At 36.5% G+C, this 16,666-nt stretch overlaps 1 protein-coding gene across 2 annotated transcripts in view; it reads left to right on the top strand.

Moving 5' to 3' along the window:
• Positions 1 to 12,239: 12,239 nt before the first annotated feature.
• Positions 12,240 to 16,666, top strand: part of LOC127957251 (death-associated protein kinase 1) — a 105,132-nt gene continuing 100,705 nt past the window's right edge. Inside the window, exons 1-2 of one of the 2 annotated variants that reach the window (XM_052555704.1) lie at positions 12,240 to 12,394; positions 12,900 to 13,060. In XM_052555704.1, the coding sequence (XP_052411664.1) occupies positions 12,999 to 13,060 (62 nt within the window). In that variant the 5' untranslated portion in view covers positions 12,240 to 12,394; positions 12,900 to 12,998. Of the gene's footprint in view, positions 12,395 to 12,899; positions 13,061 to 16,666 lie in introns of those variants that run through there. The other variant, XM_052555705.1, reaches the window with a different exon arrangement.

Raw genomic sequence — 16,666 nt, 5'->3', positions numbered from 1 at the left:
TATATTTATATATAATTGACTGGCAGTGCAAACTGATTGACATTTGAAACAGAGATGCTAATAGAGAGAGAAACAGCTGTCCAAGCCAAACTATGTCATGAACGCATTGTTTTAGGCTTAGGGCCTTTTTGAAGTCCTGTCAGTCTGAGTGTGAATGAATACTTCCTCCACACCAGCTGATTCCTTCAGAACCTTTAGTGCTACATCTGTGATCTCTTCCTGTTATGCTACGTGAAGAAAAACTGCTAAATGACTGTAGGAATCATTTATTCATTTAATGGTTTAGTTTTAATCAAATCCATTCTCATTTATCCCACAATCCCACAAAAAAAGGATTTTTCTTTGTTATTGTTGTGTTTTAAATAAATAAACAAGCACTGCGTAAAAACAGTACTTTCTTTCTTCCTTAACGGGTTTGCTGTATCAACACTTCTCCCATTCATTGCTAAACTCAATGGTTTATCTCGAGCGCCCTCTTGTGGTGAAAAACAAATTAAAGCAGATTTATTGTGTACTCGAACCGGGGCCCCAGTGCAAGTTGTACCAGTGGACCCCGTTTGAAACTTTTAGTTTGTTTAATTTGTATGTTCGTTCTATTTATTTATTTGTGCTTTTTACACAATGTTTAAGCTTTTTTCAAGTTTGTAGGTGTCCAGGTACAGAAACCAAATAATCAAATGTAAAATATCACTGCACAGTTTTCACTGTAAAAATGAGTGTAAAAAAAGGCCAAAACAAAACATTTCTTACATTATCACAGTTTATTAGCTATACTTTAGATAAACAAAAAAATTACGAGTTAACAAATTCATCCTGATAATGTCAGATAACTTTTATAAATATGTAATGGATTACAATCAACCAAAAATTCATCAGAAATCAATTTTACCTCATAGTCCACTGTATGAAGAACTTTTGTGTACAATATGTCACAGTTTACTTTATTTTGCAATGCTCACTTACATAAACTACTCCCTGAACCACTGGTAAAAATAAATAAATAAATACATATATCTGGTATCTGAATAATTTGTGGTTTGACTGTGGAATAACTCTTGTTAACCCTACAAAGCAAATCAGTCAACAGCAGTAAATTATTTTCTTTGTTTCATTTTCTTTGAATAACATTGACAGAAGATAGTAAATTAGGCGCAGTCACTTTGAGAGACAATGCATCATATATATAATGATACACAACCGATTTCTTTCTAGACTGTTTACTTTCACTTACAGTAAGATGTAACCGACAGTTTATTTTTTTTAAATACCCTCCAAGACCGGTATTTTCACATAATTTTGTATGTATTTGTCTGTACAAGATCAAGAAGACACAAATTGCTGTGTTGAAACTACTGCTGAAGTAGGCTCTTTCAAATCTTCGTCTGTTTGCATGTTGCAATTTGTTCGGTGTTGTTGTCCCTGAGACGCGGTTCTCTGAGCGTGCAGGGCCGCATCAGAGCTCACTGGGCCCCAGGTCTATGAGTTCCAACTACCAACTTTACAGAGAGAGAAAAAAAAAAAAAAACATTTTTCTAAAACACTGCAGAAGTTGTTTTACATAAATATAATCTAGAATCATTCAGAATAACAGTTGCCAATTCCTTTACATTATACAATTAAGAAAATAGCTTACCTTAAAGTCAAGTTATATTACTTTTAATAAGATATTTATCATATCAAAATTTGATGCCACTAAAATTTCATAATTCTTGTGACCAATTTCAATATCACAAAAAAATTATAGTAGCCTAAGAAAATAATCTCAAGCTTACTGATGACAAGAGTCACAAATAACAATAGAACAAAGGCACATAAGAAATCGACCTACTCAAAAAACGTAAAGCACTGAATAATATTTTATTGTATAAAGTAATCAAATATACAATACATAGTTTTCACTATAAATTCAACGTTCATTCTTATTTATTTTACAAAAGTGATTCAGTCAAGGGCAGTAAATTACTTTCTTTCTGATGTTTGATTAACATTGACACAAATGGCACAGGCAGCTTTATTAGCAGCTTCTGTCACTTTATGACAAGTCCTGAGTCCCCTGATCTACTCTCTCTACACACATGACTACGTGTCTTCCCACAGCTCCACATCTATAATCAAATATTAAGTGACGTGACATACAGCAAAGTATGGTGACCCATACTCAGAATTTGTGCTCTGCATTTAACACACAGAGAAGTGAGCAGCCATTTATGCTGCGGTGCCCATGGAGCAGTTGGGGGTTCAGTGCCTTGCTCAAGGGCACCTAAGTCATGGTATTGCCAACCCAAGACTCAAACTCACAATCTTAGGGTAAGGAGCCAAACTCTCTAACCACTAGGCCATGACTTCCCCCCTTTGCTGATGATACTGTGGTTTTGAGCCTCATTCACAACAATAATGAGATCACATACTTGGATGAGGTAGAGAAACTAACATCACGCTGCCAGGACAATTGTCTCTATTTGAATGTGAGGAAAACTAAAGAGCTGATTGTTGACTTCAGGAAGAGACAGCAACGGCCCTATACTCCTCTTATGATCAGCAGGACCCCTGCGGAGAGGGTGAGCAGCTTTAAGTACCTTGGTGTAAACATCTCCGAGGACCTGACTTGGACTACCCACATTCAAACACACGGTAATAAAGCCTGGCAAAGACTGTACCATTTGTGACAGCTGAGAAAATTCAGCGAAAATGTAAGCGCTTCCATAGCCTGATGGCAAAAACTGAGAGACTTATAAGGAGTTTCTTCCCCCCAGCCATCAGGCTCCTAAACTCAAACCAGCCTCTTAACATCTTCATGTCTCCACCTAATATTGACTTAATCAGTAAGATATTCATCATTCTCTACCACACACTGACATATTGACAGTGTCACAACCTGTTTGTCCATTCGCCTCGTGCACATTCCTGTGTATCTTAATATTTAAGACTACAGTGTACTTTCATGAACATTATATTCTATTCTGTATTTAATTCTACAGTATACATCTTTTTTATATTTTATTATTATATTTTTATTGTTTACTTTAATTTCATTCTTTCATACCTATATTTATATATATTTTCATATGTGTTGTATTCTTTAATTATTGCAATGTCCATTGAGTGGACCTGACTCACATTTCACTGCTGTTTATATATGCTCTATATAATCGTGTATGTGACAAATAAAAATCTTGAATCTTGAATGTTTTGTTCTCTCTCTGCGCTCGTCACTAACTATGCAGCGCTGAACTACTATGACATCCGCCTGCACGTCTTCCGGTTCCCAACAGTCAGCAGAAGTGAGGAAAAAAAATGTTTATTACATTTGAAATCTGGATATTTTTCTTACAAAAACGCATGGATTCATTAAATGTGACCTCTCTGAGGGTCCCACAGCTTCCCCTTAAGGGATTGTTCCCCCTGAAATATGCCATCATTTACTCCCCTTTAAACGGATAGTTCACCCAAAAATGAAAACTATGTCATTAACTACTCACCCTCATGTCACTCCAAACTTGTAAGACATTCATTTTGAGAAATTTGAGAGATTTCTGACCCTGCATAGACAGCAAGGGTCCTACAACATTCAAGGTCCAGAAAGTTACCAAGAACGTCAACAAAATAGTCCATGTGACCTCAGTGGTTCAGTCGTAATTTTATGAAGCTATGAGACAAACTAAAATAACTTCATTCAGCAATTCTACTACACCCTAACACATGCTTTCCTCTGAACGTAAACAAGGCGCAGCCCAAACACATTCTACATCAGCGGCACCATGCGCATACATCGTTTACGTGCAGGAAAGTATGCACATGCATTGTTGTACTCTCCAAACACAACTCTCCCTTTCCTCTTCTTGTTGGTATCTTTCTGGACCTTGAATGTGGTAGGACCATTGCTTTTTATGAAGGTTCAGAAAATTTCAGATTTAAACAAAAATATCTTAATTTGTGTTCCAAAGACGAATATGTCTTATGGGCTTGGAGCAATATAAGGGTGAGTAATTAATGACAGAATTTTCTATTTTGGGTGAACAGAATGTTAGTAACCGAACATTTGTTTGTTTGGTCGAGTTCATTTTGTAGTTATTGTGATAGAGCACCTGAGGATGACACTCAGAAACTAACTGACCACCTGACCAAACGGCCTGCCTCAAAGAAATTTCTGTCCCTCATGGTAGTATTTTTCATTTGTTGTGCTACAGCTTCAACCCTGAGACCTTGTCTGAGAAGTGTGGGGCTGAATTTAATGGGAAAACACTCTCATAAGACAAATCATCAGATATTGTTCCCACACCTCGGAACGAACTGTGAACTGCACACACTTAGGTAATTTGACCATATTTTGAAGAGACTTATTGTTTTACATTAACAATATGAGATATAACTGCTTACCCATGCTCCATCTCATCAAGAACAAAGTTTAACAAACTACAAGATAACTACTAAGCCACTATAAGATAGCTCAAAGTTGGGTTTAAAAAAAGTCCTAAGTTATTTTCATTGCAAAAAAAAGTCATTAAACGCATGACTAAAGATGTCACTAAATACAGTGAATTCAGAAAGTAATGCATGCAATTTTACACCCAAACATTAATCTAATAACTGATAACACACTGACAGATCACATCCACACTTATTATACTGACACTTGCAGCTTAATCATGAGAATCTTTTGACTGAGTTCAGGTTTCCAGTAAAAACCGTCTACAGTACAGTGAACACTTAGAGGTGAGCATTGATAACACAACTGCTCAAGCCCACATGTGTCATGTGGCTGTGCCTTTTTAAATGAGAAAAAAACAACAACAAAAAAAACACACCCAGCGTAAATTACACACTGGCATTTTCAGAGGAGCAGAACTTGTTACACAAATACGCAAACAAACAAAGCCAAAGCATAGCTAAGGTTTCCAAATTGCTATGTGTGTAACCATCAAATTACAAGGCAACATTATAGTTTATGCAGCAATAAAATCCGTAATTATGTATTGTGGGTTCATGAAATGGTTAGGTCTCAAATTTAGGATGCTGCTAGATGCTAAATACCTTTCTGTTAATTTGCTCTCTCTCTTATTTCCTTTTGATATGCCTTTGTGGTGAGATAAACCCCATGAAATAATAGAGCCCTTGATTGGGACACACTGCCAAAGCACACCGAGCAAATCGAGTGGAATATAAATATGTATTCTCCCAAAATATTATAGCATAATGGCAATAATGAAACAGTCATAGTCATAAGGGAAGTGCTCAGAAACCAAAATGGCTTTCACAGAGAAACTATTGACCTCTGGGTTATACTTCTCTCATTTAGGTTTTTGTTTGAGGCCTTATTTAATGGTTTAAATCTTTTTAATCTTTTTATATGAGCTCAAACATTTCCTTAGAGAAAATATGATGTTGCCTAGAGACATGCAAACTTTCTTTGTAGTATGTGTAATCGTGACATGTAATGGTACAATTACTGCCAAATATACCTCAGTACTAATTGGCAGATAAATCTACACCAGAAATAATGTAACCACAACATTAGTTTGAGCACTCATATAGTCACAATAAGGTGGCTCCACTAACCAGAAAAAGCTGAATTTACAGCATATGTCAATAAGTTGACCCGCCCCTTCATCTTGGCAACTGTACACTCTCACTGTCATGTGACCATGTATTTTGGAACCACCATCATTTCTGCCAGACGGTGAAAAGGAGAAACACATGGGGGTAATGGAAGGCACCCATTTACTTTAAAAAATAACAGATGTAATGTTGTTACATCAAAGAAAATTTGTCCAGGTCTAAAAATATGTATGACATATATAGGTGATTTAGCAACATATAAAACCATACAAATCGTTTTAATAAATATTAGCCTGAATTGATAAGCTAAATTGAAATTTAATTTAGTCATTTGGTTGGTTTTATGTAGTTTAAGCTGGCTTTAGGGAAAAGCTTTTTTTTTTAGGTTTTTAAATATGAATCAAAAATGAAATTTGATTAAGAAATCAGTTTTAAAAGAGTTTCACATTGGTTTGAATCAGATTCAGTCAGATGGACAGTTTACACCCAGATCTTACCCACTGACTCAGTTCAATTTACCCCTAACCTGGAGCAAATTTAGCCACGAGAAAAATTTTTATAAGCCATATTTTTTTTACTCTTTGTCATAGATACATTCTGATAATTTAAAATGATAGGTAACATCCTGAAATAACTTAAGATACTTTCATTGTATTTCTGCCTCATCTTGAGGAACACATACGTAAAATAACTTTGAAAGCAATAAGGAAAAAAATGGCTCACCTTACCCCAATCTCCCCTATAAAAAAAAGACAGTTGTTGACATTCACTCTGCCTCAGCCCAAATGGCAGGGACAGAGTTATGCAGGGTCTGATTCTGAAAGTAGCATTGTGTTCACTGAAGTAGATTCTAGAATTTATGAAAGCAATGTCAGATCCTATTTGGCTTGACGCTGCGCCTGCACACTGGAATCACTGACAGAGGCAAAATGAAGTTAATTAGGTACAGGACTGCTCCAGCAGTGTGCTCGCTGAACTGTGGCTGTTGGATCAGACTTCACTAATCCAGGTTTGGGAGGAAAACATGAGCTTGTGGTTCTGGACTGGCTGTGGTGCTCGGAGCTGACTGCATGCTGGAGAAAGCCTCTGGGGAATCAAGATGAAACATGCAGCAAAACATGGTTTGAATGGATCTAAAAATAGTAGACTTTTTTTGTTTTTTGTGAAAGACAAAATTAAACATTTTATTCCGGCACTCACAAGTGTCCATTGCTATTTTAGTTTAGTTCAGGTCCATTAATTTGAACATATACAACTTTATAATAAAATATTTGCACATTTCGAAATGAGTTGAAAATAAGTTGAAATGATTGAAGTGCTTGAATTGGCTTGCATGTAGAATTTGAATTGTTAGCTCATTTTAATTAATGTAGCTAAATCTTGTTAATACATGGGATGTTATTGTAAAGGATTTCCAATATTTAATTGCACACTACAATTCAAAGTTAGAGTCAGTAAGATTTTTTTTTTTTTCAAACTGATCAAAAGTGAGAGTAACTTTCTGAGAACTTTATATTCATCAAAATGTTCCTAAAATAAAATCAGTTTCCACAAAAATATTAAGCAGCACAACTGTTTCCAACATTTATAGTAATAGTCAAAGTTTACAGAGCATCAGATCAGCAGATAACAATGATTTCTGAAGAATCGTGTGACACCGAAGACTGCTTAAAAACACTGCTTTGCAATCAATGTAATATATTAAATGTAAAATATATTCAAATACAACATAGGTAATTAAAAATGTTATCGTATTGCACAATATTTATACTACTGTCTTTTTATCAAATACATTTAGCCCTGTTGAGCAATAAGAGACTTCTTTCAAAAACATTTTAAAAATCTCACCAACAACAAACTTTTGTACATTATCATCACACTTTATCTTCTTTAGGATACATAAACACCTAATTTTTGTTCTGTATTAACAAGCATGGTCAAAGGTCTGTCTTGTCTCTAATGTGTGTTGACATGTGAAGGGGGCATAATGAGAGAGGTGCACATTATCCCATGACAGGAACACCATGGGGGATATAAGTAGGGGTGAAGAAAATGGGGAGGTGTTCCGATTCTTCCACATCCCTGCTGGGCATCTATATCTCCAGCATTTCATCTGAGTCAATCTGCTGGAAAAGAGGCTTTGAAGATTTGGCTTCTTTTTGCTTATTAAAAAAATACTTCATTTCCTCCATTTTATTTTAGTTCAATGCATATGAGTAATTTTTTAACACCTGTTGATCATGAGCACATTTGGAATTTGAAATTTGTGTAGAGGTAAATCTATAAAGCTTACTTGACTGTAATGCAAGCATGGCAGGCCAAACCTTTTTCTTTTTTTCTTCAAATAAATGCTTGTGAAATGAAAAGCAACAGACAATAAAAAGGGAATCTGGAGGTGCTTTATTTATTAAAGGCCTCTCCCAAAAGAAAGAGATGAATCGAGCCTGCAAAAATGAGATGAAATTCTTGAACATATTGAAAATGTGTTCCCAGTCAACGCTCGGATGAGTTTAGCACTAGAGTTCCTCCACATCCACACACCCTAATGTGTAACACTGTGAAGTAAAGCTAAGGTAACACAACCAATGGCATTTCCATAAAAATACACTTTTTTTTTTTTTTTTTTGCTTATTCCTTTTGTTATGTTAGCTTGCTTTCTGCATGAGGTCATTCAATTTTAACAGTTGTTTTTAGAAACTAGAAAACAGATCATAAAGGAGTGAACAGGTGCCACTTGCATTTCACGCTCATACAAGCTACACTTATTTCTCAAAATAAATGGGTTGAAAAAGAAAATGGATTATTACTATCATTTTTTATTATTGTGCTGCCTGAAGAGAGAGTTCCTGTCTTTGTGCGAGGTGAAGATGTTGAGATTGTGAGTGAACAGTCAACAAAACCTTAAAAACGCCTGTGGCTTCAACATGCTGGATTTTACAAGTACAAGTTAAAGCCAACGTGTTTACACATATTATTTGGCTGTCAAGATGGCTGTTTGTGTAATTCTGAGGCATAGATTAAAGACATAAACTTAAGGGACATAAAATGTGCAGGTAGAGAGGCATGTGGGTGTTTCCTCTGGTCATGTGCATGTCACCCTGCTTGCCTTCATGAAAGTCTGAATGTGTGTGAACAGTTGTGAAAACATCAGTGATTTACGGTCACTGGCGGCCACACAGAGGACAGGGGAGCTTCTGAGTATGATGTAGCTCATTCTGTCACTCTCTAATCACATTTGACCATGTGTTCTGACACTGACTCAACAGCATAAATAGAAAGTTGTCACAATGGCTATATTTTACAGACTATAAAATTGAGTCAGAATTTTTTTTTTTTTTTTTACCATAAATACCATTTTTATTATTGTATTAATGTTAAACTTTAAAGAAAAGCCATTAAATATCCAAAACTATTTCAATGTAGTTAATACAGGTATATCATGTTTCTTTGTGTGTCAGTAAATGAGAAGTTCCATCATAGGTCATGTAGTGTAATGATATTCACTGCTAGGGGTCAAGACTAATGATCTACATAAATAAATTCATAATTATTATATATCTACATATCATAAACTAAACAGACAGTCATTCATAGAGCTTTGTACAAGCAGCATCTTAAAAAATATAAAAAATATATAAAATATGACAAAAAATTGCACCTGCATCTGAACATGTAAATTACACAAACAAAATACATTCAAAACCACTTGTGAATCAAGCTATTAAAAACAGGTTAGAGTGTCTCTGACTTTCCAAACCTAATAAATTGACAGCAATTTGATTAGGATATTTATTCATGTAAACTGGGTTAACATAAACTTTGGGAAATAAAAAAACGGTCAAGTTTAAAGGTCAGGCCTAAGATAAATATAGCGAGAAAACAGGAGAGATAGAGATCCAGGCTGAGCAGGTGTGAGAGAGAATCTGTCACTTCAGGTTTATTAAAGTAGAAAAGGCCACACTAACATAGAACACTCACCCTGAGGACATGAAGGACTCCCAGCATGGCCGTTTGAGGAGAGACTGAAAAGCACCAGTGGAAAAATAGGGTGCACACATTTAAAAGAGTTTTCACTTGCTTGTTTCATTTATTTGTCTAACGCACATGCAAAAAATGCAGTATTAGGGTTCCTAACACTGCACTTACCATTTGAGACACAAGATGGCGCACTAAATTCACATGATTTTGTTTCCCACAGAGGAGTTATTTCAAATATTTTACAGGACTGTCAAAATGTGTTCACTATATATATATATATATATATATATATATATATATATATATATATATATATATATATATATATATATATATATAAAATATGTGAGATATTATATTGCAGCATATTATTTTGCAGAAGCTCAATAGAATAATCAATGTTGCTATAGCTTATATTCACTATTCTGTCAGTTGCAGGAGACTATAAACAGCAAAATATAAACAGAAAATTATGTCTGATGTATAATAAGTTAGTTTGTGCAACATATTTCATCAATGCGGGGATGATAATAACCACCTTGCAAATCAATACCTCCTGAAGGCAGACATCAATCAAAACACATAGCCTACAAGACTAACACTAACGATCTGCTGTCAACAATGAGTTGTGAGGCATGTTTAATTCAACACACTGTGAGTATTTTTTCATTTTTTATTTTTTGTTAAGAAATTGCCTAAGAAACTGAACAGAAAAGATCAACATATGCAATAAAATTTAAAATATTATTAGAGCATGTTTATAAAAACCCGATTCCAAAAAAGTTGAGACACTGTTCAAATTGTGAATAAAAACCTAATGCAATGGAAGTTTCAAAGTTCAGTATTTTATTCAGAATACAACATAAATTACATATCAAATGTTTAAACTGAGAAAATGTATAATTTTAAGGGAAAAATAAGTTGATTTTAAATTTCATGGCATTAACACATCTCAAAAAAGTAGGGACAAGGCCATGTTTACCACTGTGTGGCATCGCCTCTTCTTTTTATAACAGTCTGCAAAAGTCTGGGGACTGAGAAGACAAGTTGCTCAAGTTTAGGAATAGCAATGTTGTCCCATTTTTGTCTAATACAGGCTTCTAGTTGCTCAACTGTCTTAGGTCTTCTTTGTCGCATCTTCCTCTTTATGATGCACCAAATGTTTTCTATGGGTGAATGATCTGGACTGTAGGCTGGCCATTTCAGTACCCGGATCCTTCTTCTACGCAGTCATGATGTTGTAATTGATGAAGTATATGGTCTGGCATTTTCATGTTGGAAAATGCAAGGTCTTCCCTGAAAGAGATGACATCTGGATGGGAGCATATGTTGTTCTAGAACTTGGAAATACCTTTCAGCATTGATGGTGCCTTTCCAGATGTGTAATCTGCCCATGCCACACACACTCATGCAACCTCATACCATCAGAGATGCAGGCTTCTGAGCTGAGCGCTGATAACAACTTGGGTTGTTCTTGTCCTTTTTAGTCCGGATGACATGGAATCCCAGATTTCCAAAAATAACTTCAAATTTTGATTCGTCTGACCACAGAACAGTTTTCCACTGTCTTGCCACAGTCCATTTTAAATGAGTCTTGGCCCAGAGTAAACACCTGCGCTTCTGGATCATGTTTAGATATGGCTTCTTTTTTGACCTATAGAGTGTTAGCCGGCAACAGCGAATGGCACGGTGTATTGTGATCACCGACAATGTTTTCTGGAAGTATTCCTGAGCCCATGTTGTGATTTCCATTACAATAGCATTCCTGTATGTGATGCAGTGCTGTCTAAGGGCCCGCAGATCCAGTATGGTTTTCCAGCATTTGAACATTTGATATGTTATCTATATTCTATTGTGAATAAAATATGAGTTTATGAGATTTGTAAATTATTCCATTCTTTTTTTACTCACAATTTATACAGCGTCCCAATGTTTTTGGAATCGGGTTTGTAGTTGGATGTAACCAATATGCAAAATTAACCATGAATTTATTGTAGTACAAGTGTAGTACCCTATGTTTTTTGGCGTATTGATTACCATTTGTATAACCACAGTTTTACTACGCATACCATGAGTGGTTTTTACTTCTACAGACTTGCCCATGGAGATCAGCAGCCCCTGCATAGTAGGCCATGTCTGTTCCAGTAGATGGTGCTAGTGTATCATAGTCAATCTGCAAATAGTCAGCCATTAAAGAAAAAAGTGCTTTAAAATGAAATATCATAATACAGATTATAAAATATTACAGTTTTTTTTTTATCAATGCATAAATTATATTATAAGAAACCTTTCTTGACACACTAGCATTCATTAGAGAACAATTGCTGGAGTACAGGGAACATTATCAAGTTTACAATATTTTAAGATAAATAAATTAAGCGTTTACGTTAAGATTTACCGACAGACAGATCAATGGATAGGCAGACAGACAGACAGACAGACAGACAGACAGACAGATAGACAGACAGACAGACAGACAGATAGACAGATAGATAGATAGATAGATAGATAGATAGATAGATAGATAGATAGATAGATAGATAGATAGATAGATAGATAGATAGATAGATAGATAGATAGATAGACAGATAGAAAATTTTTAACACATCTGAAGAAAATTGATCAAAATGTCTAGACTACTGCATAATTCTGCTTTATAATGAGCGTTTCTCCACAGCGCCCCTCTCAGGTGAACTGCGGCGGGCTCGTTACCCAGAGCCCCGCACCATCTACATTGTTACAATCCTCCCATTCCCTGCAACACAACACTTCCATGTCTCGCGTGAAGGGTATGCTGTGTTATCGCTTCATACTGGATCGTACCTGCCGCCTGGAGGTTGACAACAATGGAAATATAAAGGTAAGCTACTTTTATTCGCTTTTATCGAATTAATAAGCATGTTACCGGTCAGAGCATGCAATACTCTGTTAGACCGCGAGCGTAATGAAGGAATACGGCAGGTTTCTCTAACGACATGAAAGCTACAAGGGAGGGCGTAGGTTTAATGAAACATTGGCACTTTACGTGAGGTGTCAACCTCCAACTTCTCCGTGTGATTCTGTTATCTTGCCCAGGGGTTACGTATGATCACGAGCAGTTCCTCACAACACACACACACATCAAGCAGCGCTGTTCACTTGGCAACGCCAAGCGCCATAACAAATCCACTGTTACCTTCTCCCTTGTGGGCTTGACTAGTTTTAACCCACCAGGTTAAAGCAGCCTGAGCGTACACAAACATTGGCTGACATGCGGTGAGAGTGGTGAGGGGATTTTATGCGAGTCGTGAAGACACGTCGTGAGCGTTTTTACGCACGACACGCGCGTTGCCCTCACGCGCTTCTATCTCTCTCTCTCTCCGCAGAGTGAATATGAGAGGGGTTCGCCGCAAACTGTCATTAGGTTGACAGAGATGGGCTGCTGATTTGGGAATCCCGGAGAGCTGGAAGCGCTCAGGAGCACCATGACCGTGTTCAACCAGGAGAATGTGGAGGATTATTACGAGATTGGAGACGAGCTCGGGAGGTAGGTGATGGGTTTCACCAAATTTTGGGCGTGAGGGGAAATTTATTTCGTCCAGCTTGTTGTTTTGGATGAATTGGCTATATACACATAGGCAATTTCAGGGTTAAGTGGGACGTTTTTTTTCATTCATCTGAATGGAGTAAAGTCTACCAATTTCACTGAATTCACCTTATATATTTCTTACACAGCTATATTATTGTGATTAACTTATTAAAAATAGTGCTTCAGAAATTAGTTTTTTCCACAGTGATGCCATAGAGGAACCATTTTGGGATCTAGAAAGAACCTTAATTCTTGAAAGAACATTTTAATAAACTGACTTTGAAGCATTGAATACTCCATCTAACGTTGTTCAGTCTGCATGCATAAGTTGGCTTTAAGACATAATGTGGTGGATATGTATCTCGGGGTGAGCTGTACTACTAAAAGTACCTTGTTATTACCCTAGGTTGTCATGGAATGGTAATACTATTATATTCTTTGATGTAGCATAAGCTGCCGTGCAGGTACCATTCAGTACTGTGGTATTATCTTTAATCACAATCACTGTACCATGTTACCTCCACAGTATTGGTCACCCTGAAAGAAAGGGAGGAGTTGTGGCCAGGGTGGTCTCAACTCATTATTGGGTGTCCAAAACCTTCCTTCAGTTGGGAATATCACTGGTTTCACTCTAGACAGATGTTCATGCATTCCTAGTTGTAATGATCTTCAGTGGCATTTATTGATTAATGGGGTTCAGATGGCTCTGAAGGTCTGCTGTGTAGATTTCTCTTCTGGGAGTCCCACTTGACAGGCTGATCATGATAAATTGGGTTAGTCTGCTATGCTGAGATGCCACGACAATTAAAGTTTTACTCTATAATTTGGCTGTTAAAGACATCCAGTCAGCAATTGATTTAAATTTGCAAGGTTTCAGTCTCACTGTACTTTTCGTTTTATTCACTTCTGTTTCTATGATTTTAAGACGTTAAGCAAATTGTATATTTTTACATTTTGGATTCATTATTATTTATCTGTTGAGTTCATGTAAAAAAAAAAAAAAAAAAATGCCGCTGTGTGACATCATGTCACGGTTGCAGTGCCTTGCTATCTGCAGAAATTTCACACGCTCAAAATTTAGTGTGACTGCCGCTTTACGCATTGCATTAACATAGTGAGGTCCTTTGAGTCTGGAAATATCAGCTGTGTAATATTATTATGTTACAAATCATCATTGGTATTTAGGAGATAGATGTTCTTTTGAACTGGTTTTCATGAGAATGCAGTTTTTTTTGGATTCCCATTGACTGCTGTATGTGTGGGCGATAAATCACCACGCAGATAGGGATGAGTCTGTTCCTTGTGTGGGTTGTGGGAAATCGGGCTCTTTTGGTTCTTCAAAAAATATATTTTATGCGTTAGTGCTCACGTAACATTCTATAGGATGCCGATGCATCGCTCACGCTCAGTAAAATTGATTGCATAATGTGTAAACGTACTGAGAGGACTTTGAACTGAATGTTGAAGATGTTCTTGTCATTGGCTCCTGAGGGATGACAGCATCTGTTGGTCGTTCTGCTTACATAATTGACTTACTCCAGTGTGTATTAAACTGCTTTTGTTAATGAGAAGGTAGGAAGCAGTGTTATTTTTCACTTTCGGATTCTTGCATCTTACATTCGTTATTTGTAAAGTACTGTTAATTTGCACCGTCATGAGTATTGATTTCATGTTTAAGTCTGGACAAGTTTTAATTGACAGTTATGTGTTTTAACTATTTTAATATGCATGATCTGTTCTTTAATTCATTGGTAATCAATGTAATTTGAATGTTTAATTGAAGAAACGCTTAAAATATTTTTTTAGTATTTTGTGTTTAAGCTGTAATTTTTTTTTTTTACGTATAATATGGCATTTTACATATTCAAAATTATTTGAATAGTGCTGAAGACAAAATATTTGAATATTATGGTCTCACAATGACGACTGTATGCCTACCATGAGTTACCAGTTCCACTGTTGACATTGAGCAATGAATGGATTAAAGCCCGTTGAAGGAATCCACGACTGCTTAAAAAAAAAAAAAAGAGTCTGATATAAAACAATGGGACCACCAATCAGAGAAGCCCACCAGCACATTTAAAGTACCCCCTTCCCCCTTCAGAAACAACACTATTCACTGTTCTCAAATCTCAATTCAGCCGTTATCTTTACACTCCTCACCAATATTCAGTGCTTGGTTTTAATGCCTCAGAATGGTAGAATGTACCCCGCAGCACTGAAGCGTTTAACAACCCTGCATCATACGGTTTATGCGTGCTACTCGGGCTGGAGGTTAAAAGCACACAGGCTCTCTTCATGTGGCTTATAAGGCTCCAGCCCATGGACGCTCTTAAGTTAGAAGGTCTCTTTATTCTGATGGGAACTCCTCCGGGTGGTCCTCCTCAGAGTAGGAGGAGCAAGTGGTCTGTTGGCTAAATTTGAAGCGGGGGGAATTGGCTGGCATTGCTTTTCATGGATTATCACCATGAGCTGCCGTAACTAACAGATGAAGTGTGTCGTTTTTCCTTCAGTAGTGCCACTGGACTAACATTTCAGAAGTGTTTTCAAAATTCCTCCACATCAGGGTTATTATTGTTAAATAATTGAAAAAGAAGCTAAACATATAAACACTTAAGTTCCACACTCACTTAAAACTAGAGGTGCTTTACAATAGTTAAAGTACATCAAACATCACTGAACAACTTTTGAACAGGAGTCTGCTTGTCTGTCTGTTTCATGCAGTGTGGATCATTTTTAGCCCACTGTCAGAAGATGAGCATCAGCTATAGCACTAATGCTAAAAGACAAGATGAATTCCCAAGCAATAAGGGGCTCATCTCATTTTTCAGTTCACTGATATCCGTGTTCCTCTATTGCATTAAAGGAACACTTCACTTTTTTTTTTTTTTAGAAAATCGTCTCATTTTCCAAAGAGTTAAACAATTGAGTTGTACCGTTTTCGAATCCATTCAGCCAATCTACGGGTCTGGAGGTAGCACTTTTAGCTTAGCTTAGAACAGATCATTGAATCTGATTAGACTGTTATCAACTTGCTCAAAAATGACCAAAGAACTTTTATATTTTCTGTGTAATATCACTCTGCTTGGTGCACCCATGGTATGGCAGCAAGGTTTCTTGATTATTTCAACGGAATGAGAATATAGTTCCTAGCCATATCGGCCAAGAAAATTGAAACTTTTCATTTTCCGTCAGTTTTGGTACATGCTGTAACTACAGAAGGGTCAAGTTTTTAATGGGTAAAATATAGAAACTCTTTGGTCATTTTAGAGTGAGATGCTAACGGTCTAATCAGATTCAATGATCTATGCTAAGCTAGGCTAAAAGTGCTACCGCCCGACCCAGAGATAAGCAGAACGGAATAGAAAACTGTAAAACCCTATCTTTTTAACTCTAGGGGAGTTGGAAAATGAGCCTATTTTCTAAAAAAAAAGTGGAGTTTTCCTTTACGTGTCTGAGACTGACTATAAGCTTGGCTGCTCCCAATCTGTCCTGCCACTAATTGGTTCCCTTTTGTGTCTGTTTGCTCTGGCTGTGTGTGTGAAAGGGGAGGAGCAGCTTTTT

Source organism: Carassius gibelio, chromosome B5 (assembly GCF_023724105.1).
Source record: "Carassius gibelio isolate Cgi1373 ecotype wild population from Czech Republic chromosome B5, carGib1.2-hapl.c, whole genome shotgun sequence".
NCBI classification, from domain to species: Eukaryota; Metazoa; Chordata; class Actinopteri; order Cypriniformes; family Cyprinidae; genus Carassius; species Carassius gibelio.
The sequence above is the reverse complement of the archived record's forward strand: the minus strand, read 5'-3'. Positions and strand labels throughout refer to the sequence as shown.